At 46.4% G+C, this 24,597-nt stretch overlaps 3 protein-coding genes across 3 annotated transcripts in view; all 3 read right to left on the bottom strand.

The window, feature by feature from the left end:
* Positions 1-24,597, bottom strand: part of LOC144682565 (BTB/POZ domain-containing protein KCTD14-like) — a 1,380,231-nt gene that overhangs the window by 1,176,535 nt on the left and 179,099 nt on the right. The gene's annotated exons all lie outside the window — the stretch shown is intronic.
* tpbgl (trophoblast glycoprotein like) lies at positions 2,256-3,323 on the bottom strand. The gene has a single exon (XM_078546102.1). It carries the CDS (start codon positions 3,321-3,323, stop codon positions 2,256-2,258), a length of 1,068 nt encoding a protein of 355 aa, XP_078402228.1.
* On the bottom strand, positions 17,838-18,987 carry coa4 (cytochrome c oxidase assembly factor 4 homolog). Its single transcript, XM_078545018.1, has one exon. It carries the CDS (start codon positions 18,797-18,799, stop codon positions 18,536-18,538), a length of 264 nt encoding a protein of 87 aa, XP_078401144.1. The 5' UTR covers positions 18,800-18,987; the 3' UTR covers positions 17,838-18,535.

Genomic DNA, 24,597 nt, shown 5'->3' with positions numbered 1-24,597 from the left:
AATGGATCATTTTAAATCTATCAAAACAAAGTGCAAAAACACTCACATTGGTACACCCGCTCCATGTGTCATTTTACAGCTACTTTTAATTAATCTTTAAATGTAATAAGTTGTATTCGCACTTTTAGAATGAAATTACATCATATGTACAAGTACCTAATGACTAATGCAGCTTCAAAACACGTCACAGGTCTGTCAGGGATCTGTAAAGAGAAAAAGTGTTTTAACTCTACAGGTACCAAACTCTGCTGTGGCATCTACCTGGTCACCTTCGTCTAAATGGCCATCATTTTCTTTGTAGCCATGGCTACTGATGTAACATCACATTTTTAAGAATGTTATAACAGTCGGAAAGGTCACTAAAGCGTATATGCTTTGGAAAATGAAGAAATGACTACCAAAACCTGAGATGTTAAGTGGCTCAGTTGGTAACATTCTCTCCTCTGAGTAGCAAGACGCTGGGTTTGAGTCCTATGATCCAGACTGCTACTCCAGCGCGGCACTGAGGGAGTGCTGCTCTGCTGGACGTGTTACCTTTTGGAAGAGACATTAAACCAAGGTCCATCGACTTGCTCACGTGGATGTGAAAGATTCCAGGGTGCTGTTTCGAAGGCCAGGGCAGTTCTCCTGCAGTGTCCTGGGCCAATATTTATCCCTCAACCAACATCACAAAAAAACAGATGATCTGGGTCATTATCACGTTGCTGTTAGTGGGAGCTTGCTGTGTGCAAATTGGCTGATGTGTTTTCCGCATTAAGTACTTCATAGGATGTAAAGTGCTTTGAGACATCTGGTGGTCTTGAAAAGTGCTATATAAATGCAAGTCTTTCTTTTCTTCCTTTTTTCATTTAAAATATTTAGAAAATAAACTCCACAGCAAATGCAGTAATTACACATCAGTGTCAGAATGCAAAGAAAGCACTTGTACTTATATAGCGCGTTTCACAACTTCAGGATGTCCCAAAGTGTTTACAACCAATGCAGTATTCTTTGAAGGGTAGTCGCTGTTGCAATGTAGGGAACGCTGCAGCCAATAAGTGCACAGCAAGATCCCACAAACAGCAATGTGATACTGACCGGTTCAGAGTAAGTATTGGCCGGGACACCCAGGAGAGCGCCACAGCTCTTCTCGAAATAGTGGCCATGGGATATTTTACATCCAATTAAGAGGGCAGTCAGTCTAATGTCCCATCCAAAAGGTGGCAACTCTAACAACGCAGCGTTCCCTCAATACTGCATGGGGAGTGTCAGCCGGGATTATGTGCTCAGGTCCCTGGAGTTTGGAAATAAACCCAGAAGCTCCTGGCTTAGAGGTGAGGGTGCCACACACACCGAACCACAGCTGACACAAAGAAATGAGTTTCCAACTCAGATGGGATTCATCAATGAAACTACTGAGGAGTACTGAATTGTGTAATCTCCTCAAACATTAACCTGTCAACTGCTGACTGACTGCCTTCGCAATCCAGCATTTATTGTTTATCGTCAGTTCTCCGGCACTCAACATTTTTTATATTATATCTTCTTGGTTACCGTGAACAAAAATTTAGTCCAGCGTCCACCATGTGCAGCTGGAAAAGGCGAAGGTTTCTATTCCGGTTATTCGATACTAACAGGGGCAGCCGTACATTGATTGAATGCAGAAACACCATGGCCCAGAAAAGGATAGTCGCTGAAGGGAAGACTTCCTTAGTTCGTTTCCAAAAATCAGTAAAGGATCAAGAATATTTCAGCCCATCCCCTTGCCTAGTGAAGCCACAAACCCTCCGGTCTGTTTACAGGGCTCTTAACACCCAGCAAGCAGAGAAACTCTTCCAGTGCATTTTTATGCTGTTGTCAATATAAGAGGACACAGGAGAAATCTCAAAGTATGCCACTATGTTATTCACACAGAGCGAGCAGAGGAAATCTAGAAAGCTTACACAATGGTTTTGATGCGTCGCTAGTTGAAGAAATAGGCTCTACGTTGCAGCAACAATGAGAATCATGACACGGCCAGGTTACTGTGCATATCTGTAGCTGTCATCAACACGGTAAGTTGAAGAATCGAGCAAATTTATTCCATGCACCGATCCGTTTATCACACAACATAATACCTTAGTAAAAGCGCAACGTTTGTCGATATTGTTTCAACCTTCTGTTACTGATCGGAACATATTTGGTTATTTGTTGGGGTTTGTAAAGAGAACAGTAAGGGAGGCTAACAAGGCCTGGTGGGGACCACCATCGACACCTCTTCTTGGGACCAGACCAGGCTAGGCTGCGGCTGTAACACTAGCCAGCCTGGGCTCAGGATCCAGTTCATATCTGTACTCGTAACCCTCCATCAGATCATGGCAAGCCACTCGGAAAGTTCTGGCCCATCTCTTTATGCCTCTCCTGTTCAAGTACAAGACCATGATGAAGGTGGCTCCGATGAGGGCCAAGACAATCCCAAGGAAGACATAGGATGCAGCCGTATCTTCTGGGCACTTGAGGTCTTCGGCACTCAGTTGGTCGAGGATGCTTCCATTCAAGGTCTTTGGGCCAAAGCAAGTGAGTTGCTGCCTATCGCTGATCTGAGATGTGTTCTTTAGCCACCAGTACACGGGTTCCAGCTCACAGTCGCACATCAGCGGGTTGGAGAACAAGTAAACCTTAAGCTTCATGTGGTTCTGCCAACTTGAGATGGTCCCCCTCCCAATGTGATGCAGCAAGTTGCTCCTTAGATCCAACACCTCCAAGCTGGAGCTCATGGATGCTCCTTCCGAAAGCCGGGTCAGATAGTTCCCGACCAGCTGGAGCTCGCTGAGGTTGGGAAGGTTGCTGGGATGCAGCGCTGTCCAGAGCTGGTCCTCCAGAGATGGCTCAAGGGCGTAGTTCATACTTAAGCTGTGCAACTGGCAAAGGCCAAAGAATGCATCGGCGGCGATGGATGCCAGTGCATTGCCACTTAAGTTTAAGGTCCTCAGGTTGGCTAGGCCTTCAAAGGCAGAGGGCCCAATGCCTTGGATCTGGTTGCCCGGGAGAGAGAGGGTTCCCAAGCGGGCAAACCCGGAGCCATTACCCACGAAAGCTGACTCCCTCAAGGTCGAGATGTTGTTGCCGGTGATGAGCAGCTTCTGAGCGCACAGAGGGATTCCCTGTGGGATCTGGGTTAGGTTCGTGTTCCTGCACTCCACCGACCTTGACTTGTCCGCGCATCTGCATTCCAGCGGGCAGGGGCAGACTCCGGCCCAGGACACCAGGACACCGAGCACGGCGAGGGAGAAAGGCCATGTCTTGGGGGTGAGAGGCACTCGGTCTTTATCAGGGCAATCACTCCACTGCTTAGTTCCACTCATCCTTCAACAGATCCAACACGAAAAACAACAAACAACCCTGATGCACAAGGGAAATAAAAAAATCTCGTTGCCTTTAAAGATTGGTGCCCCAGTAGGGAAACAATGAAAACTTAACCCCAGTGAAGCTGTTTCTGACAGAAGACCAACTCTACGATACCTAACCACCAACCAGTCGCCTATCTGATCCCTTTATCCCTCTCTGCCACAGCTCTTCCTAATTTTGTCGGTACGTATTTGAAAGCCTCGCTGGCGGTATTCGAATCTCGTCACCCATCACACCATTCGATGCAGAGTGGTTTGCCTGGAAAGGGTTTGGATGCTTCCAGTTTTTATTTCTAAGGCTGTGACAGGTTTGCTCCTGTGAGTGTTTTGTTGTTGTTGAACAGATTACTGCCTGCTTGATGACCCAGCTCCACCTCCCCCGAGCCATTTATCAGAACTATTAGATTTCCTCTGCAATTGATTTATACACCAGCATTTCCCCTGATGCACATTTTAAAGATTCATCACTGGCAGCTTTCTGAGCGTCCCAAGTTGGGAAATAGATCACACAGTATTAACAGCACAGAAACTGGCTATTCAGCCCAACTGGTCCATGCTGGTGTTCAAGCCCAACCCGAGCCTCCCCCTTGGGCCCTTCTTCATCTCGGCCTATCAGCAGATCCTTTTCTATTCCCTTCTCCCTCACGTGTTTACCCAGCTTCCCCTTAAGTAAGTCTATGCTATTCATCTCAACCACTCCCTGTTGGAGCGAGTTCCACATTCTGACCCACTCTCTGGGTGCAGAAGTTTCTCCTGAATTCCCCATCGGATTTATTACTGACTGTCTTATGTTGATGGGCCCCCTAGCCTCTGGTCGCCACCTCAAGTGAAAACACCATCACGCAAAGCGCAAAGTGGAGCTTTCTCAAACAAAAAATCAATGGATGCCAGCTCAGTTAATTGGACAGCAAGATGTTTACGCTAACTCAGGGATATGACGGATGCATATGAACAAGGAGCAGGAGTAGGCCATTCAGCCTCTCGAGCCTGGTCCGCCATTTAATAAGATTATGGCCGATCTGATAGTGACCTCAAAATCTGGATCCCACCTACCCCCCGATAACCTTTCACCCCCTTGCTTACCAAGAATCTATCCACCTCTGCCTTAAAAATATTCAAAGACTCTGCTTCCACCACCTTTTCAGGAAGAGAGTTCCAAAGACTCACGACCCTCTGAGAGAAAAAATTTCACCTCATCTCCGTTTTAAATCCGCGACCCCTTATTTTTAAACAGTGACCCCCCCCTAGTTCTAGATTTTTCCATCCTCTCCACATCCGCCCTGTCAAGTCCCCCTCAGGATCTTAAAGGTTTCAATCAAGTTGCCTCTTACTTAAGTTAGGGTACTGGATACATGGGGTTAGGATGCTGGTTGGGCACGGTCTCGTTGAATGGAGGAACAGTCTCAAGGGGCAGAATGGCCTCCTCCTGCTCCTATAAAAGAAAGACTTTGCATTTATATAGCTCTTTAGTAAATGAAGTGTTTTTGTATCCACTGTTGTAATGTAAGGAGAGTGACAGCCAGCTTGCGCACAGCAAGCTCCCACAAACAGCAGTGTGATAATGACTGGATAATCAGTTTTGTGGTGTCGGTTGAGGGATAGATACAGTGGCAAATCCCTTTATCATTTTAAGATGTCTGTTAGTTCACCCTTCAGCTTTCTTTTCAGTGGTTTACAACTTAAAGTTGTTTAAAAAGGATTTCTTCCACCCCTCCATCGCCCCCTCCCAACCCTTGGTTTCTCCTGGCTCAAGCACGAATATGGTCTGGAATAAAGACTTACTCAACTGGAGAATTGCGTCCAGTTCTGGGCACTACGCTTTAGGAAACATGCAGAGGTGTTAGAGTGCAGAAAAAAAATTGACGAGAATGGTTCCAGGGATGAGGAACTTCAGTTACGTAGATAGTGTCAAGAATCTATTAATGTATATAATATTATTGGAAAATATTTTTCTTTTAAAATAATGGTTTAGTCTGTGGGTGTGTCTTAATTGGATGAAAGCCAGCTAGTCTGGGTGCTTTGATGTGCACTAGTTTTGAGATTTAACTGCATTTGTATTTTGTGAATACAGCATTCAAGAAGAGAAGTGAAATCTGGCACCCAGCTAGCAGAGACCAAGCAATGTTTATATTACGAATAAAATTGGTACTATGAAAGGGGTTTTATCGTTAGAAGAGGCTGGTGATACAATGAGAATTTATATTCAATGAGCAGTGCTGGGTATAACTTTAGCAGTTTTGTTGTGTGCAGGGCAGAGGCAATGTGAGATCAAAGCAGCTGTAAGCCTCCAACTGTCTCCACAGGAACCAAAGTGAAAAGAACCTCATTTTGAATTCGTAAGATGAAAATGCTTTGCCTGGTGTCTGGTTAAGTCTATGGGTTGCTGTTGCCTTAATGGAGATTAGTTTGGGAATTTGTTAAAAATTATCATACTAGTAATTTGTAGCCATGAGTATATATTTAACTTGTGTAAATTAATAAAAAGTTTCATTTAGTTTAATATAAAGCCTCTCGAGAACTGGTGGTCTGATTCCTGAATTTAGAGTTGCATCTCAAACATGCCACTAAAAAATATAGGTTATTACACTTGTTTAAAGTTTCCCTTTGGGGTTTTTTAAATAACTCAGCTTTACTGTAAGGTTATCTCATAACAGGTAGATGGTAGAAGTTGGGTCTGTTTTCTTTGGAGGAGGTTGAGAGGAGATTTGACAGAGGCATTCAAAATCATGAAGTGAATGGGGGAAGCAGATTCAATCAAGGCATTTAAGAACATAAGAAATAGGAACAGGAGTAGACCATTCGGCCCCTCGAGCCTGCTCCGCTATTCAACAAGATCATGGCTGATCTTCTTGTGTTTCGATTTCCACACTCCCGTCTAACCCCGATAACCTTTGATTCCCTTGCCTAACAAGAATCTATCTACCTCTGCCTTAAAAATATTCAATGACCCCACCTCCACCACCTTCTGAGGCAGAGAATTCCAAAGTCGCACAACCCTCTGAGATAAAAAAATTCTCCCCATCTCTGTCCTAAAAGGGTGACCCCTAATTTTAAAACAGTGGCCCCTAGTTCTGGACTCATCCACAAGAGGAAACATCCTTTCCACATCCACCTTGTCAAGGCCGTTCAGGATCTTGTATACTTCAATCAAATCACCCCTCACTCTTCTAAACTCTAGTGGAAACAAGCCCAGCCTGTCCAACCTTTCCTCATTAGACGACCCACTCATTCCAGGTATCAATCTAGTAAACCTCCTCTGAACCGCCTCCAGTGCATTTACATCCTTCCTTAAATAAGGAGACCAAAACTGCACACAGTATTCGAGATGCAGTCTCACCAATGCCCTGTATAACTGAAGCATAACATCCTTACTTTTATGTTCAATCTCTCTTGTAATAAAGGATAGCATTCCATTAGCCTTCTTAATTACTTGATGTACCTGCAGACTAACTTTTTGTGACTCATGTACTAGAATTTAGTAAATTTATAATTTACAAAGTTATGAGTGGCATGGACAGAGTAGATAGTCAGAAGCTTATTCCCAGGGTGGAAGAGTCAATTACTAGGGGACATAGATTTAAGGTGAGAGGAGAAAACTATAGAGGAGATGTGTGGGGCAAGTTTTTTACGCAGAGGGTAGTGAATGTCTGGAATTCGCTGCCAGAGGAGGTGGTGGAAGCAGGTACGATAGTGGTGTTTAAGAGGCAGCTTGACAAATACATGAATAGGATGGGAATAGAGGGATACGGACCCCGGAAGTGCAAAATGTTTTAGTTTGACGGGCAATATGATCTGCGCAGGCTTGGAGGGCCGAAGGGCCTGTTCCTGTGCTGTACTTTTCTTTGTTCTTCTTTGTTCTTAGAACGCCTAGATCCCTCTGCACCTCAGAATTATGCAGCCATTCTCCATTTAAGTAATACTCTGTTTTGTTCTTCCTGCCAAAGTGAATAACTTCACATTTTCTCTACATTAAACTCCATTTGCCAGATCTTTGCCCACTCACTCAACCTTTCTATACCCATCTGCAACCTCCTCATGTCCTCTTCACAACATATTTTCCTACCTATGTGTCATCTGCAAATTTAGCCACCATGTCTTCACTCCCCTCATCTAAGTCATTGATGTAAATTGTAAAAAGTTGAGGCCCCAGCATAGACCCCTGTGGGACTCCACTCTTCACATCCTACCAATCAGAAAAAGACCCATTTACGCATACTCTCTGCTTTCTGCCAGCCAGCCAATCTTCTATCCATGCTAGAATGTTACCCCCTACACCATGGGCTTTTATTTTCCATAATAATCTTTGATGTGGCACCTTATCAAATGCCTTCTGGAAATCCAAGTACAGCACGTCTACAGGCTCCACTTTATCCACAGCGCATGTTGCTCCTTCAAAAGGAAAACAGTGGCAGAATCGGACAGAGTCAGCATGGATTTATGAAAGGGAAGTCATGCTTGACAAATCTACTGGAATTTTTTGAGGATGTAACTAGTAGAGTTGATGAGGGGGAGCCAGTGGATGTGGTTCATTTGGGCTTTCAGAAGGCTTTCGACAAAGTCCCACACAAAAGATTAGCGTGTAAAATTAAAGCGCATGGGGTTGGGGGTAGTGTATTGAGATGGATAGAAAACTGGTTGGCAGACAGGAAACAAAGATTAGGAATAAACGGGTCTTTCTCCGAATGGCAGGCGGTGACTAGTGGGGCACTGCAGGGATCGGTGCTGGGACCCCAGCTATTCACAATATATATTAATGATTTAGATGAGGGAACTAAATATAATATCTCCAAATTTGCAGATGACACAAAGCTGGGTGGGAGGGTGAGCTGTGAGGAGGATGCAGAGATGCTTCAGTGTGATTTGGACAAGTTGAGTGAGTGGGCAAATGTATGGCAGATGCAGTGTAATGTGGAAAAATGTAAGGTTATCCACTTTGGTAGCAAAAACAGGAAGGCAGATTATTATCTGAATGGCTATAAATTGAGAGAGGGGAATGTGCAATGAGACCTGGGTGTCCTTGTACACCAGTCGCTGAAGGTAAGCATGCAGGTACAGCAGGCTGTAGAGAAGGCAAATGGTATGTTGGCCTTCATAGCCAGAGGACTTGAGTACAGGAACAGGGATGTCTTGCTGCAATTGTACAGGGCCTTGGTGAGACCACACCTGGAATATTGTGTGCAGTTTTGGTCTCCTTATCTGAGGAAGGATGTACTTGCTATAGAGGGAGTGCAGCGAAGGTTTACCCGACTGATTCCTGGGATGGCGGGACTGACATATGAGGAGAGATTGAGTTAATTAGGATTATATTTGCTGGAGTTCAGAAGAATGAGGGGGGATCTCATAGAAAATTATAAAATTCTAATAGGACTAGACAGGGTAGATGCAGGAAGGATGTTCCCGATGATGGAGGAGTCCAGAACCAGGGGTCACAGTCTGAGGATATGAGGTAGACCATTTAGGACTGAGATGAGGAGAAATTTCTTCACCCAGAGAGTGGTGAGTCTGTGGAATTAGTTACCACAGAAAGTAGTTGAGACCAAAACATTGTATGCTTTCAAGGAGGAGTTAGATATAGCTCTTGGGGTGAAAGGGGTCAAAGGATATGGGGAGAAAGCGGGAGCAGGCTATTGAGTTGGATGATCAGCCATGATCATAATGAATGGTGGAGCAGGCTCGAAGGGCTGAATGGCCTACTCCTGCTCCTAGTTTCTATGTTTCTAAAAAGCTCCAATAAATTGGTTAAACATGATTTTCTTTTCACAAAACCATGCTAACCCTAACCCTATTGCCTTGAGCTCTTCTAAGTGCCCAGCTATAACCTCCTTAATGATCAATTCTAACAATTACCCCATGACAGACATCAAGCTAACTGGCCTATAGTCTCCTGTTTTCTGCCTCCCTCCCTTCTCGAATGGAGGGGTTATATTTGCTACTTTCCAATCTCATGGAACCTTTCCAGAATCTAGCGAATTTTGGAAAATTAACACCAGCACATCGACTACCTCATTAGTCACCTCTTTTAAGACCCTAGGGTGTAGTCCATAAGGACCCAGAGACTTGTCAGCCCACAGCTCCATCAGTTTGCTCAGTACCGTATCCCTCGTGATTTCAATTTCACCAAGTTCCTTTCTCCCGTTCACCTCCTGATTTGCAGCTATTACTGGAATGTATTTTGTATCCTCTATAGTGAACACAGAAGCAAAATATTTGTTTATTTCTTCCGCTATGTCCTTATTATCTACTATTAACCTCCCCACTGTCACTCTCTAGAGGACCAACACTCACTTTAGTTACTCTTTTCCTTTTTAAATACCTGTAGAAACTCTTGCTATCCATTTTTACATTTCTAGCTAGCTTCCTCTCATACTCTAATTTCTTTCTCCTGATTAACCTTTTAGTTATTCTTTCCCATTCTTTATATTCTGTCCAATCATCTGTCCTGCCACTCATCTTTGCAGAGTTTGTAAACTTTTTCCTAAAGTTTGATGCTTTCCTTAACATCTCCAGTTAACCACAGATGGTGGATCCTCCCCTTAGAATTTTTCTTTATAGTAGGAATGTACTTATTCTGAATACTCTGAAACACCCCCTTAAATGTCTGCCACTGCTTCTCTATTGATCTCTCCTCTAGCCTAGTTTCCCAGTTCACTTCAGCTGGCTCAGCTTTCATACCCACATAGTTGCCCTTATTTAAGTTTAAGATATTAGTCTTAGGCCCACTCTTCTCCCTTTCAAAGTGGACGTGGGCCATCAATTCATTTACTTTGTTATGCATCCAGAAAGAGAGCCTTCAGTTTTGTCTTTTTGTTAGATCTGTCCGCAAGCATTACCCAGACCTCCCTGTCGCTTGCCATTTCAACACTCCACCCTGCTCTCATGCCCACATGTCCGTCCTTGGCCTGCTGCATTGTTCCAGTGAAGCTCAACGCAAACTGGAGGAACAGCACCTCATCTTCCGACTAGGCACTTTACAGCCTTCCGGACTGAATATTGAGTTCAACAATTTTAGATCTTAAACTCCCTCCTCCATCCCCACCCCCTTTCCGTTTCTTCCAATAATTTATATATATTTTTCTTTTCCCACCTATTTCCATTATTTTTAAATGTATTTCCACCCATTGTTTATCTCTACCTTTTAGTATTTTTTGATTCCTTCACCCCACCCCCACTAGAGCTATCTGTACCTTGCTTGTCCTGCTTTCTACCCTTAATTAGCACATTCCTTTAGATAATATCACCACCTTCAACACCTCTTTGTCCTTTTGTCTGTGACATCTTTTGGTTATCTCCACCTATTACTGGCTTCTTGTCCCAACAACACCACCACCCCACTTAAACCAGCTTATATTTCACCCCTTTCCTATTTTTACTTAGTTCTGTTGAAGGGTCATGATGACTCGAAACGTCAACTGTGCTCTTCTCCGCCGATGCTGCCAGACCTGCTGAGTTTTTCCAGGTATTTCTGTTTCTGTTTCGTCTTTTTGTTGCCTTTGTAATATCCAGTCTTGACTGTTGACATATTCTTAGGTTTTTTCTCTCTGTCCCTTCCTGCCATTCTCTGACCCTCATTTCTCATATTACTATTTTGCTCTCCTGTCTTGACTCTACCCCTTGAATTACTACCTCTACCCAAGCTTGATCCCTCACCCCTCTTGTTTAGTTTAAAGCCCTCTCTACTTCCCTAGTTATGTGATTTGCGTGGACACTCATCCCAGCACGGTTCAGGTGTAAACTGTCCCAACGGTACAAACCCCACTTTCCCCAGTGCTGATGGCAGTGCCCAACAAACTGGAACCCACTTCTCCCACCCCAGTCTTTGAGCCACTCATTCGTCTCTCTAATCTTATTTGTCCTCTGCCAATTTGCACGTGGCTCAAGTAATAATCCAGAAATTATTATCTTTGAGGTTCTGCTTCTTAATTTGGTGCCTAGCTCCTCACACTGACTTTGCAGAACCTCTTTCCTAGTTCTACCTATGTTATTGGTACCTACATGGACCACAACAACTGGATCCTCCCCCTCCCACTGCAAAATCCTCTCCAGCCCTGAGCAAATGCCCCAAACCCTGGCACCGGGCAAGCAACACAGCCGTCTGGACTCTTGCTCTTTGCTGCAGAGAACAGTGTCAATCCCCCTCACTACACTATCCCCCACTACCACTGCATTCCTTTTTGCTCCCCCTGTTTGAACGGCTTCCTGTACCTCAGTGCCATGGCCAGCCAGCTCATCCACCTTGCAGACTTCACTTACATCCACACAGGATGTGAGCACCTCAAACCCATTTGACAATTGCAAAGCCTGAGGCTCCTCCCCCACTGTCTGCTCGGTCCCGTTACCTCCTGCCTCACTGACAGTCCCATCCTCCTGTCCCTCACTGCTGACCAAAACAGATGCTCCTCTTCTAAGAGGTCTGACTGTCTTCTGCAACAAAGTACCCAGGTATTTCTCCCCCTCCCTTGTGTTGCGCAGTGTCTGCGTTTCGGCTTCCAGATCAATAATCCAGATCCAGAATTCCTCAAGCTGTTTACACTTCCTGCAGACGTGTTTGCCATGGATCACCTTGGCCTCCAAGAGCTCCCACATTTCACAGCTGCAACATAACACCTGTCCTGCCATTCTAACTTGTTATTTAGTTAATTTACTTTAATTACTTTCTTCCTATGTGTGTTACAGTTTACTGTATTTATTGAATGCTAGTGCCACTGACAACTAAAGGTGAAATGCTTCTTAACTACAAGGTATGTGTTTTAGGTGTTTGTTCAAATTACTTTATTTTTATTGCTTTTTTTCATCTTTATTGTTTGATGTTAATTTTAAAGTTTTAGTTCTTTTTATTTATAGATCTACCTGAACTCGCCTGTCCTAAGCTGGTTTCTCTCACACTGTCCCTTAGACTGAGCACTTACCGGCCAATCAACTTAATAGTTTCTTTTGGCGTCACCAGTTGTTTTTTTTCTCTTTTTCCTGGACTGCAGCCTCAGGGCAACTGAAACAGTGAAACAGCTGCTCCTCACTCCAATCCCCGCTCTGTATTTATATTCACTCCTCAGCTCCGCTCCTCACTCCAATCTCCGCTCTGTATTTATATTCACTCCTCAGCTCCGCTCCTCACTCCAATCCCCGCTCTGTATTTATATTCACTCCTCACTCCAATCCCCGCTCTGTATTTATATTCACTCCTCACTCCAATCCCCGCTCTGTACTTATATTCACTCCTCAGCTCCACTCCTCACTCCAATCCCCGCTTTGTATTTATATTCACTCCTCAGCTCCACTCCTCACTCCAATCCCCGCTCTGTATTTATATTCACTCCTCAGCTCCGCTCCTCACTCCAATCCAATGTATTTATAGGTGCTCCTCAGCTCCAGACTGTCAGCTCCGCTCTGACCCCCAGCGAGGTAGCCGCTCTGCAATCCCCAGTCTGCACTTATAGGCACTCCTCAACTCCCGACTGTCTCCCTGCAGGTTCGCTCTGCTCCGACTCCCAGCAAGGGAATTGGATTATTATCTGAAAAGGATGAATGTTCGGGGCTATGGGGAGAAGGCAGGGGAGTGGCATTAGATAAATTTGTTCCTTCAAAGGGCCAGCACAGAAACGACAAGGACAGAATGGCCTCCTTCTATGCTGCAACCATTCTAGGATTTATCCAACACTACTATGTTTTGGGGTGTCAAGGCTATTTCTTGAGTTCATTTGACAGCACCCACATAAGTGGTGAAATAAAAGCAAATTACTGTTGATGCTGGAAATCTGAAATAAATACAAAAAGTGCTGGGGAAATGCAGCATGTCAGACAGGAACTATAGAGAGAGAAACAGAGTTATTGTTTCAAGTCAAATATGGCTCTTCTTCAGAACGAAGAAAAAATAAATGTACATTTAATTTCTCATGTTTTAAAAAAACACTGACAATGATTCAATTCTGAAGGAATGAGACTGTACACTTATAAAATTCAGTTTTCTAGATCAGAAAGGTTGTTTGGCAGTAATTAAGACTGGAAATGCAGGGCAATTAGACGGCCAACTTCCTGATTTCCATATTTAACTGCATATGTATGCGCACCAGAGGTTGATGTCTGATTTACTCCTTACTAAATGAGCACTGATAGCCTCATAATTATTGACACGAAATCTGTTTCATTGTATAACTGACCACAACAATACATCATGTGCCTTGCTAACCCTCAAACACCAATTTCTCAGTTGACGGATAAAAAGATGTTTAGCAGGACTGCGAACATCTCCTTGAGACTGGTACTCAAGGTTTCCGATTCAAGGTACAGATCATTCCCCGATCTCAGGGGAATGCCAGAAGAGGCTTGAGGGGCTGAATGGCCTCCTCTTGTTCCTATGGACCACTTGGTTATGGACATGGATGTAAAGGTTTATGGCTCCCAGGCGCCAGCAGATTAGTGCAGATTTTTTTGAACTGATTCATGGAATGTGGGCATCGTTGGTGAGGCGATGGATTACCCATCCCTAAATGCCCTTGTTCAGTGGGTATTGCTGTGGGTCTGGAGTCCAGGCCAGACCAGGTAAGGACACTAGTGAACTAGATGGGTTTTTACGACAATGGTCACATGGTCATCAGAATTACAGAATCACAGAACACAGTGCAGGAGGCCATTCGGCCCATCGAGTCTGCACCAACACGTGAGAAACACCTGACCTACCTACCTAATCCCACTTACCAGCACTTGGCCCATAGCCTTGAATGTTATGACATGCCAAGTGCTCATCCAGGTACTTTTTAAAGGATGTGAGGCAACCCACCTCCACCACCCTCCCAGACAGTACATTCCAGACCATCACCACCCTCTGGGTAAAAAAATTTTTCCTCACATCCCCCCTAAACCTCCTGACCCTCACCTTGAACTTGTGTCCCCTGGTGACTGACCCTTCAACTAAGGGGAACAGCTGCTCCCTATCCACCCTGCCCATGCCCCTCATAATCTTGTACACCTCGATCAGGTCGCCCCTCAGTCTTCTCTGCTCCAACGAAAACAACCCAAGTCTATCCAACCTCTCTTCATAACTTAAATGTTTCATCCCAGGCAACATCCTGGTGAATCTCCTCTGCACCCCCCTCCAGTGCAATCACATCCTTCCTATAATGTGGCGACCAGTCTTTTTAATTCCAGATTTTTACTGAATTCAAATTTCACCATCTGCCATAGCGGGATTTGAACCAGGGTCCCCCAGAGCATCGCCCTGGGTCTCTGGGATTCAGGTCCAGTGACAATACCGTGGTGACACACTACGTCACTGCCTCCCATTTGACTAAATGCTATAAAGAGTGTGGGACTGTAGCTATGAGTTACAAGAAACCGGAAGGGAGAGAATTTCCTCTCACGAGGTGTGCCACGTGATGTGCTGCATCAAAGCATCTTTCGCAAAGCGTTGGCTTAATAAACTTGCAGGCAACCTGACACCATCCGACTCTGACCCTGTCTCAGTCCACCTGTCGCCGAAACTATCTATCATCTGCCCTTTGTTACCTCCAGGATTCACCCTCCCAATGCACTCCTGACTGCTCTCTCCATATTCCACTATCTCTAAATTTGAGGTCCCCCATAACTCTGCTGCCTCTGTCCTTACAGCAAGTCCCAGTCGAATGTGAAATTCACCCTAGTCCCAGAGGACCCATAGGCTGCTCTTTCATCATGGAGGGGCAACTGGTCGTGAGCTAAGCCTGAGGGTCGCCACGCCTCAGGCGAGGGGTGAGCTTGAGAAGGCAGGGCCTTCATGGTGACCTCTCTCCTGTGCTCACTGACCTACAAGTTAAGTAACGTTTTGATATTAAAATTCCCACCCTTGTCTTCAAACCCCTCATTGGTCTCACCCCCTCCTTATATCTGTCATCCCCACCAGCACCACAATCCACCAAGGTATCGACACAGTGAGATGGTGGCAATGCCATGAGACTAGTAATCGAGAGGCCCAGGCTAATGCTCTGTGGACATGGGTTCAAATCCCACTATGGCAGCTGGTGGACTCTAAATTCAATTAATAAATCGAGAATTGAAAGCTCATCTCAGTAATGGTGACCGTGAAACAATTGTTGTTAAAACCCATCTGGTTCACTAATGCCCCTTTAGGGAAGGAAATCTGCCGTCCTTACCCGGTCTGGCCCACAGGTCACTCCAGACCCACAGCAACGTGCTTGACTCTTAACTTGCCCTCTGAAATGGCCTAGCAAGCTGCTCAGTTCAAGGGCAATTAGGGGCGGGCAACAAATGCTGGCCTTGCCAGCGACACCCACATCCCATGAAGGAATAAAGAGGAAAAAACGCTCCTCTAATTCTGGCCACTTAATCACTCCCACCATTGATGGATGTTCCTTCAGTAGAGGCTGGGTCCTAAGTTCTGGAATTTCATCCTTCAGTCCCTCCCTCTCCTCATTTCAGACGCTCCTTAAAAGGTACCTCTTTGATCCAGCATTCGATCACCTGACTTACACACCTTGGTGTCAGATTTAGTTTGATAATGCTCCTGTGGAGCGCGCCTTGGGACGCTTTACAATGCTAAAGGCGCTATATAAATACATGTTGTTGCTGCAAGCATTTGACTCGAACTCATTGTTGGCCCACAGTTGTAGGACTGGAGTTTCTGCGTGTGCGATTAGCAAACTGTCCGGAGTGGGTTCAGACATAGACGGAATGTCCGCTCTCTGAATGATCCATTTGGCCAATGGGATCGAACCACAAGTTCCATTACTGAACCAGGTGTGAACTGAGACTGCCGCCTCATGGTCGCCACCCAGTGGTTATTGCCGGACTCTCATTCTCCCGCCTCTGCTACACGGGCCCATATTGGACAAGCTGAGTGAGTGGGCAAACGCATGGCCATTCAGCCCATCATGTCCACCCCAACTCTCCGCAACAGCAAAACTCAGTTAAGTCCCGTTGCCTGCCTTTTCCCTGTGACCCTGCAAATATTTTCTCTTCAGATAATTGTCCAAATCCTTTTCCAAAGTCACGATTAGCCCCACCTCCCACCACGCTCTCAGCCAGCGCATTCCAGATCCTAACCACTCGCTGTGGGAATAAGTTTCTCCTCGTATCGCCATGGCTTCTTGTGCCAATCACCTTAAATCGGCGCCCTCTGGTTCTCGTGCCTTCCGTCAGTTGGGAACAGTCTCCCCTTATCTACTCTGTCCAGACCCCTCGTCAACGTGAACACCTATATCGAATCTCCTCTTAATCTCACGCAGAAGCAAAATACTGCAGGTGCTGGAAAACTGAAATAAAAACAAAAACAAAAAACTCTGGAAATACTCAACAGGTGAGGCAGCGTCTGTGGAAGCCTCTCTTAATCCTTTCTTCTCCAAGGAGATAATCCTCAATTTCTCCAACCTACCTACCTAGTTGAGGTCCTCATCCCTGGAATGATTCTCCTGAATCTTCTCAGTGCCCACCCTAATGACTTCACATCCTTCCTGGAGTGGGGAGCCCAGGGCTGGACACAATACTCCAGCTGAGGGTTTTGACCCGCTTTTTGTACCCTGTGCCTTTACTTATATGCCATAATGACCCGGTTCTCATGTGCGTGTGTACCCCCCTCCAGTCCCTCTACTCCTGCACCCCCTTTAGAACTGTACCCTTATATTGCCTCTCCTCATTATTAATTCTGTCAAAACGCTGGGCTGATTCCTGGGAGGAAGGGGTTTGACTCATGAGGAAAGGCTCAGCAGGTTGGGCCTACACCCATCGGGCTTTCAAAGAACGAGAGATGATCCGATTGGAACGTATAAGACGCTGAGGGGATTTGATAGGCTGGACGCTGAGAGGATGGGGTGGGGATTTGACGGACCGGCAAAACTCCATCGAGTCCGGGTGGCAAAATCCCACGGCAGCCAGGGCTAGTAAATCCCGCCCGGTGTTTTCCCTCAGCCCAGGGGTGGTAGGGGGGGTGGAGGGTGATTGGAACTAGTGGGCACGGTTTCAAAATGAGGGGCTCCCATTTCAGATGGAGATGAGGAAGAGTTTCTTCTCTCCGAGGGTCATTGGTCTGTGGAATTCTCTTCCCTGGAGAGCAGAGGAGCCTGGGTCATTGACTATATTCAAGGCTGAGTTAGTCAGATTTTTAACTCGTATAAAAGCAAAAAAACACTGCGGACGCTGGGAATCCGAAATAAAAACAGAAAATGCTGGAAAAAGGAGGTCTGGAGAGAGAAACAGGGTTAACGTTTCGAGTCCGTATGACTCTTCTTCAGAGACAGGTTGTTGATTCACAAGGGCTATGGGGATTTCAGGAAAGTGGAGCTCAGGCCACATTAGATCAGCCTATTAAATGGCAGACCAGGTTTGCGGGCGGAATGACCTACTCCGATTTCCACCATCTCGTAATGTCCTTTTGTATCAGTTCACACTTCTAGCCTGAATAACCGGGGTTTGGCACACATCCCAGAGACATGATGATAATGTGCAACATCAGCTCAGGCACAACATGAAGACCAGTACCATACAAACTTAGGAAACATTCTGGAGTTTTATTCACCACTGCAAGTCTTGGCATTAAGTTGTATGCTTTTAAAAATCAGTTCATTGATGCAAGGTGGGTCTCAGTTGGCGTTGGGGTTTCCAGTTCTCAAAGGACAATTTCTGATTACTGATGCTGTCATTTTCCATTTGTAACGCTAGTCCTGAACAACTGTAAACCAGGCCTCCACTTAAACCTCAATCCACTTGCTTCGAACTTCACCCATTACCAATGGCAGTCCTGTAACCAGCAGGATTTCACCCCTCCTGTTCCGGCGCTCTCTCCAGCCTAAAGCCATGCTGTGAGGGATTGAACCTAGCAATGCAAACACGCGTGTGTACACACAAACAGTGCTGAATCTCTCACATCAGGCTTTCCTGAGACGCAGCTCTCGCTGACCTGCAGTTCCATTAGAACAGGGAGTTGTTGCCGAATGATGTCTCGAGTTCACTTTAGGTGTACTTTTTAAACAGTAAGGGCTGGAGGAGGCCGGCAGGAAGATGAAAGGGGCGACATTGGCCAGGTGAGTCGAGTGGCTTGTTTCTACGTCGAGCAAGGCACAAACATTCAAAGCTCCAGCCAAAGTTCTTGCAAAACGTTTCCCTCTGACGCTTGAGGTGGTTTTTGTTTTTTTTTTGGATTGGGAAAGGAAGGGGGTTGTTGGTTCTCAAAGGGCATTACCCAGATTTCAGCTGCCAGCAGAGCTGGGTTTGCGTCTGCCCAGTTGGCTGGCCCGCAATCGCTGGTACTCCGCCATGCACTGCTTGAAGTCCTGCACAGGCTGCTGGCACTGGCGCCAGTCCTGGTGCTCTGCCATGCAGTCCTGGACGGCGCGATGGAAACCAGCACAACCCGTCCTGGAAACCATCTGGTCGACGGGATCCTCCTCCTCCTCCTCCTTGTCCTCCGACTTTTTGCCCCAGTTGTGGCCTTGGGAAGCAGGAGTGGTCATTTCGGAAGCCCCCACTTTGCCTGTGAAAGTAAAATACGTCTTTGCATCAAAGAAAGGGCGCTGTGCGGCTCGAACTGTCCGGTTTAACTTTTTCCCGTTTCACTGTTTCCGACGGCAGCGGGAGATCACGAGAGAGCGACCTAGTGTCCGAACAGCAGGGTCAGGGGTCGACCAGTAGTTAGGGTTAAGGGTTGTGATTGGGGGGGGGTCGGCGGGGGGAGAGTTAAAAGTTGGTGTTAAGGAATGAAGTGCATAGTGGTAATGTTAGTGGACCAGTCACCCAGGGGTCCAGGCTCTGTGGACATGGGTTCAAATCCCACCATGGCGGCTGCTGGAGCTTAATTAATTCATAAATCTGGAATATAAAGCCAGTCGCCTGGGCTGCGAGTGCGGCCGAGTGGCTAAAGTGATGGATTTAAAGGCCACTGGGGTCGCCTCACACAGGTTCGAATGATGCCGACGGTGCTTCTCATCACTCCTGATACGACCCAGGTGCATACGGGAGTAATGAACAGTTCAAGTGAAGCCAGACTCATCAGTAATGGTGACCGTGAATTGTCATAAAGACTCATCTGGGTCACTAATCCTCTTTAGGGAAGGAAATCTGCCGTCCTTACCTGGTCTGGCTTAAGTGTGACTCCAGGCCAGCTGAAAGCTAGTATGCAGGTGCAGCAGGTAATAAGGAAGGCAAATGGAATTTTGGCATTTATTGCTAAAGGAATAGAGTATAAAAATAGGGAAATGTTGTTACAACTGTACAAGGCATTGGTGAGACCGCACCTGGAATACTGTGCACAGTTTGGTCCCCTTACTTGAGGAAGGATGTAGTTGCACTGGAGGTGGTTCAGAGGAGGTTCATTAGATTCCAGAGATGCGAGGCTTGTCTTATGAGGAGAGATTGAGCAGTTTAGGTCTATACTCGCTAGAGTTTAGAAGGATGAGAGGAGATCTAATTGAGGTATATAAGATGCTAAAGGGGATAGATAAAGTAGGCGTGGAGTGGATGTTTCCCCCTTGTGGGGCATTCTAGAACAAGAGGCCATAGTTTTAGACTAAGGGATGGTAGATTTAAATCAGAGATGAGGAGGAATTACTTTTCTCAAAGGGTCGTGAATCTGTGGAATTCACTACCTCAGAGTGCAGTGGATGCCGGGACGCTGAATAAATTTATGGAGGAGATATAGACAGATTTTTAATTAGTAACGGGTTGAAAGGTTATGGGGAGAGGGCGGGAAATTGGAGTTGAGGCCGAAATGAGATCAGCCATGATCGTATTGAATGGCGGGGCAGGCTCGAGGGGCTGAATGGCCTACTCCTGCTCTTAGTTCTTATGTTCAGATCCACAACAATGATGCTGCCCCTCTGAAATGGTCAAATAGGCCACTCAGTTCAAGGGCAATTAGGGACGGGCAACAAATACTGACCCCCCCCCCAACCCCACCCTCAGTCCCATAACAACCCCCATGGGGTTGGGGCAGAGTCAGGGCTCAGGTTCATGTCGGGGCTGGAGGTCAGATTCAGGTCTCGGGTGGAGACCGGGGTGAAGGTTCATCCCCCTCTCCCCTCTCCTCAAACAATGAGCCGGGTTGTGGAACCCGGGACCCGCGGCCTGAGGCCCCCCCCACGCGAATCCCCTTCACTGACCCGAGCCAGAGCAACAGCCAACTTCCGGTGTCACGTCGAAACCCGTCCCCCGGAGCGGAAGTGTGCAACACCGGAATCGGAACCCGGGCGCTCAGTGACCTCAGGAACAGGAGGGGATGGAATATTGAGCTCACAGACCCTCTAAATGTGTCCCACTGCTCTTTTGTTATTCACAACCCAATACATTCATTTAATTCCATATCTGAATCCCCACTCCCACCCCCCCGGGCGGCAGGAAGCGGTTCAGCCACTGCGAAATCTAAAATTAGTCCTTTGCTGCCATCAATGGCAGAGATTAACCAAAAGCTCAAATTAACAAATACTAACGATCTCAGCTGGGCAAAAGGAGTAAAATAAGAGCAGAATTTGCTACTGTGCTTCTTGCGTCTCTCACTGAGCCCAGGGGAGCTTGTTCTGGGGCCTCAGCCTCTCAGCGATCTGGAGCAGTAATGGCGGGCGGCTCTCCCAAGGTGCAGCGCGGCTGGGAAATCCCCCTATTTCTCCCCCCCCCCCCCCCCCGGGAGCCGCCGCCCGCGCATGCGCACCCCCAACACACACTACTTTTCCCGTCCTTCATTTTTCCCGCTTCGCCGTAAAATTTCACCGCGCAAAGAAAGATCTAAATACTCGAGCGGCCGAAACAGAATTTCGTTTCTCCTTTCAGTTTGTCGGCGCGCGCGTGCGGCTCCCGCCCCAACGGCCTGAAAGAAACATGGCCGACAGAGAACATCAGCTTCCGGTGTCACCCCCAAGCCCGTCCACCCACCACCGGAAGTGTGTACCACCGGTAATGAGTCCGGGCAACAAGAGTGCAGAGAGTTCCCATGGCAATAAAGAGAGAGAGAGAATGATCCTAAATTGCTCTGTGTTTGTTAACAGCAACTCTTTAAAAAGCACCTTGAATGTAATAGAATGTCCCATGGGCACTTAGTTCACAGGAGCATTAATAAAATAAACAAAAACAAAAATACCTGGAAAGACTCAGCAGGTCTGACAGCGTCTGCGGAGAGGGACACAGTTGACGTTTCGAGTCCACATGACCCTTCAACAGAACTAAGATAAACTAAGAACTAAGAATAAAACAAAATTTGACACTGAGTCACATAAGGAGACATGAAGGGCTGGCGGCCCAAAAGCTTGTGTTCAAAACATTGGGTCTTAAGCAGCTTCATAAGGGAGGAGAAAATGTCACTGGCCCTAATAATCCAGAGGTCCAGGCTAATGCTCTGGGGGCATGGGTTCAAACCCCACCATGGCAGAGGCATCTGGTTCACTAATGTCCCTTTAGGGAAGGAAATCTGCCGTCCTTACCCGGTCTGACCGACATGTGACTCCAGACCCACAGCCACGTGGCTGACTCTTAACTGCCCTCAGTTCAAGGGCAATCAGGGATGGGCAATAAATGCCAGCAACGCCCACATCCTGTGGAAGAACACGATAGAGAAGTGGAGGGGTTTAGGGAGGGAATTCCGGAGCTTGGGGCCCAGGCAGCTGAAGGTATGGTCGCTAGTGGTGGGGCGATTGAAATTGGGAATTCGTATAGGGTTGCCAACTCTGGCTAGACGTATTCTGGGAGACGTTGGCAGCACAGACTAGTTGAGTCTGCGCTGTATATTTTATATTGTTCAATGTGAGATTGGCAGCTACAAAGAAGCTACAAGGCTTTGCTCCAGCAAGCTTTTTTGTCAAGCTGGTCACCTGATCAAGTCACTTCATAAACTGTGAACACTGATTCAGCATGACACTGGCTGAAAGGGGATGAACACATCTTCACTAAATTACACTACTGAGTTGGATCCATTCCTTCACCTGCCAGTTGCTCTTAGGGGTGGAAATCCACAGCCTAACACTAATTGATAACACTATACCAGCATCCAGCCAGTCTCACTTGGCTCATAATCAGTGCCCTTTCCTCCAGCCCAAATTAGCATCACCTCAATATTTTTTATTCATTGGATGTGGGCATTGGGGACATCACTAGGATAGCATTTATTGCCCCTGTTCATTGTTGTGGGTCCGGACCAGGTAAGGACAGCAGATTTCCTTCCCTAAAGGGCATTAGTGAACCAGATAGATTTTTATGACAATCAACTTTATGGTTATCATTAGGCTTTTAAGTCCAGGTTTTTTTTTCCTTATTGATTTAAAATTCCACCATCTGTTGTGGCAGGATTTGAACCCAAGTTCCCCGAGTATTACCCTGGGTCTCTGGATTACTAGTCAGTGACAATACCACTACGCCATCACCTCCCCTCACATGGTTGAACCATGAGGTAAAGCTGGATGTTATCAGAGTCTATGTGAAAACCAACATGTGCCTCAGATGATGTTGCTGAGGGGCAGCATGTAGATGAGAAAAAGGAGGGGATCAAGGATGAATTGCCCATCTCTACCTCACCACCACCTCTCTACTGACTCCTCTACTGTTGCTAAATGATCTGACTTTTTATCCGACATCCAGTACTGGATGAGCAGAAACTTCCTCCAATTAAATGCTGGGAAGACCAAAGCCATTGTTTTCAGTCCCTGCTTCAAACGCTGTTTCTTAACCACCGACTCCATCCCTTTCATATATTATAAAATAAAAACAGAAAATGCTGGAAAAACCCAGAAGGTCCGGCAGCATCTGTGGAGAGAGAAACAGAGTTAAAGTTTTGAGTCCGTATGACTCTTCTTCAGAGCTAAAGATGAGTCAAAATATGATGGATTTTATACTGTTTAAGAGGGGGTGGAGCAGGTGGAGCAAAATAGAAGGTCAGGGATAGGTGACAGCTAAGGAGAGATTGACAAAGATGTCATGGACACAATACAAGGGGAGTGTTAATGGTAGTGTTAAAGACTAAAGAAGGTGCTGATAGTGGCAGAAAGGTAAGATTGCGGAAGGTGTTAATAGCAGAGCAAGAGTCAGTACTCTGTGAAATCACAACATAGAAACAAGTGACAGATGGCCCTGTGGGGGGAGTGGGTTTTGGGGAAAAAGGATAAAAAATGAACAAATAAATAAAAGAATAAAATAAAATATAAAAAAATATATAAATAAAAATAAATAAGTAAATAAATATTGGATTATAAAAGGGTGTGGGGATGGAGGAGAGAGTTCATGGTCTGAAGTTGTTAAACTCAATATTCAGCCCGGAAGGCTGTAAAGTGCCTAGTTGGAAGATGAGGTGCTGTTCCTCCAGTTTGCGTTGAGCTTCACTGGAACATTGCAGCAGGCCAAGGACAGACATGTGGGCATGAGAGCAGGGTGGAGTGTTAAAATGTCAAGCGACAGGGAGGTCTGGGTCATGCTTGCGGACAGACCGAAGGTGTTCCCCAAAGCGGTCACCCAGTCTGCGTTTGGTCTCTCCAATGTAGAGGAGGCCACATTGGGAGCAGCGAATGCAGTAGACTAAATTGAAGGAGGTGCAAGTGAAGCGCTGCTTCACCTGAAAGGAGTGTTTGGGGCCTTGGACTGTGAGGAGGGAGGAGGTAAAGGAGCAGGTGTTGCACCTTCTGCGATTGCATGGGACAATGCTGTGGGAAGGGGCTGAGGTGTTGGGGGTGATGGAGGAGTGGACCAGGGTGTCCCATAGGGAACAGTCCCTACAGAATGCTGACAGGGGGGGTGAGGGTGTTTGGTGGTGGCATCAGGCTGGAGTTGGCAGAAATGGCAGAGGATGATCCTTTGAATGCGGAGGCTGGTGGGGTGATAAGTGAGGACAAGGGGGACCTTATCATGGTTCTGGGAGGGAGAGGAAGGTACGAGGGCAGAGGCATGGGAGATGGATCGGACACGGTTGAGGGCCCTGCCAACCACCGTGGGTGGGAAACCTCAGTTAAGGAAGAAGGAAGACATGTCAGAAGTGCCATTTTGGAAGATGGCATCATCAGAACAGATAGATGGAGGCGAATGAACTGAGAGAATGGGATGGAGTCCTTACAGGAAGCGGGGTGTGAGGAGCTGTAGTCGAGGTAGCTGTGGGAGTCGGTGGGCTTGTAATGAATATTGGTGGACAGTCTATCCCCAGAAATGGAGACAGACAGGTCAAGGAAGGGAAGGGAGGATGGTTCATGTGAAGGTAAGAGAGGGGTGGAAATTTGAAGCAAAATCAACAAATTAACTCCATCCCTCTCCCTGACAACAGCCAGAGATTAGACCAGACTCACAATTG

This window comes from Cetorhinus maximus, chromosome 7 (assembly GCF_964194155.1).
Source record: "Cetorhinus maximus chromosome 7, sCetMax3.hap1.1, whole genome shotgun sequence".
Classification (NCBI taxonomy): Eukaryota; Metazoa; Chordata; class Chondrichthyes; order Lamniformes; family Cetorhinidae; genus Cetorhinus; species Cetorhinus maximus.
This window is presented reverse-complemented; position numbering and strand designations above follow the sequence as displayed.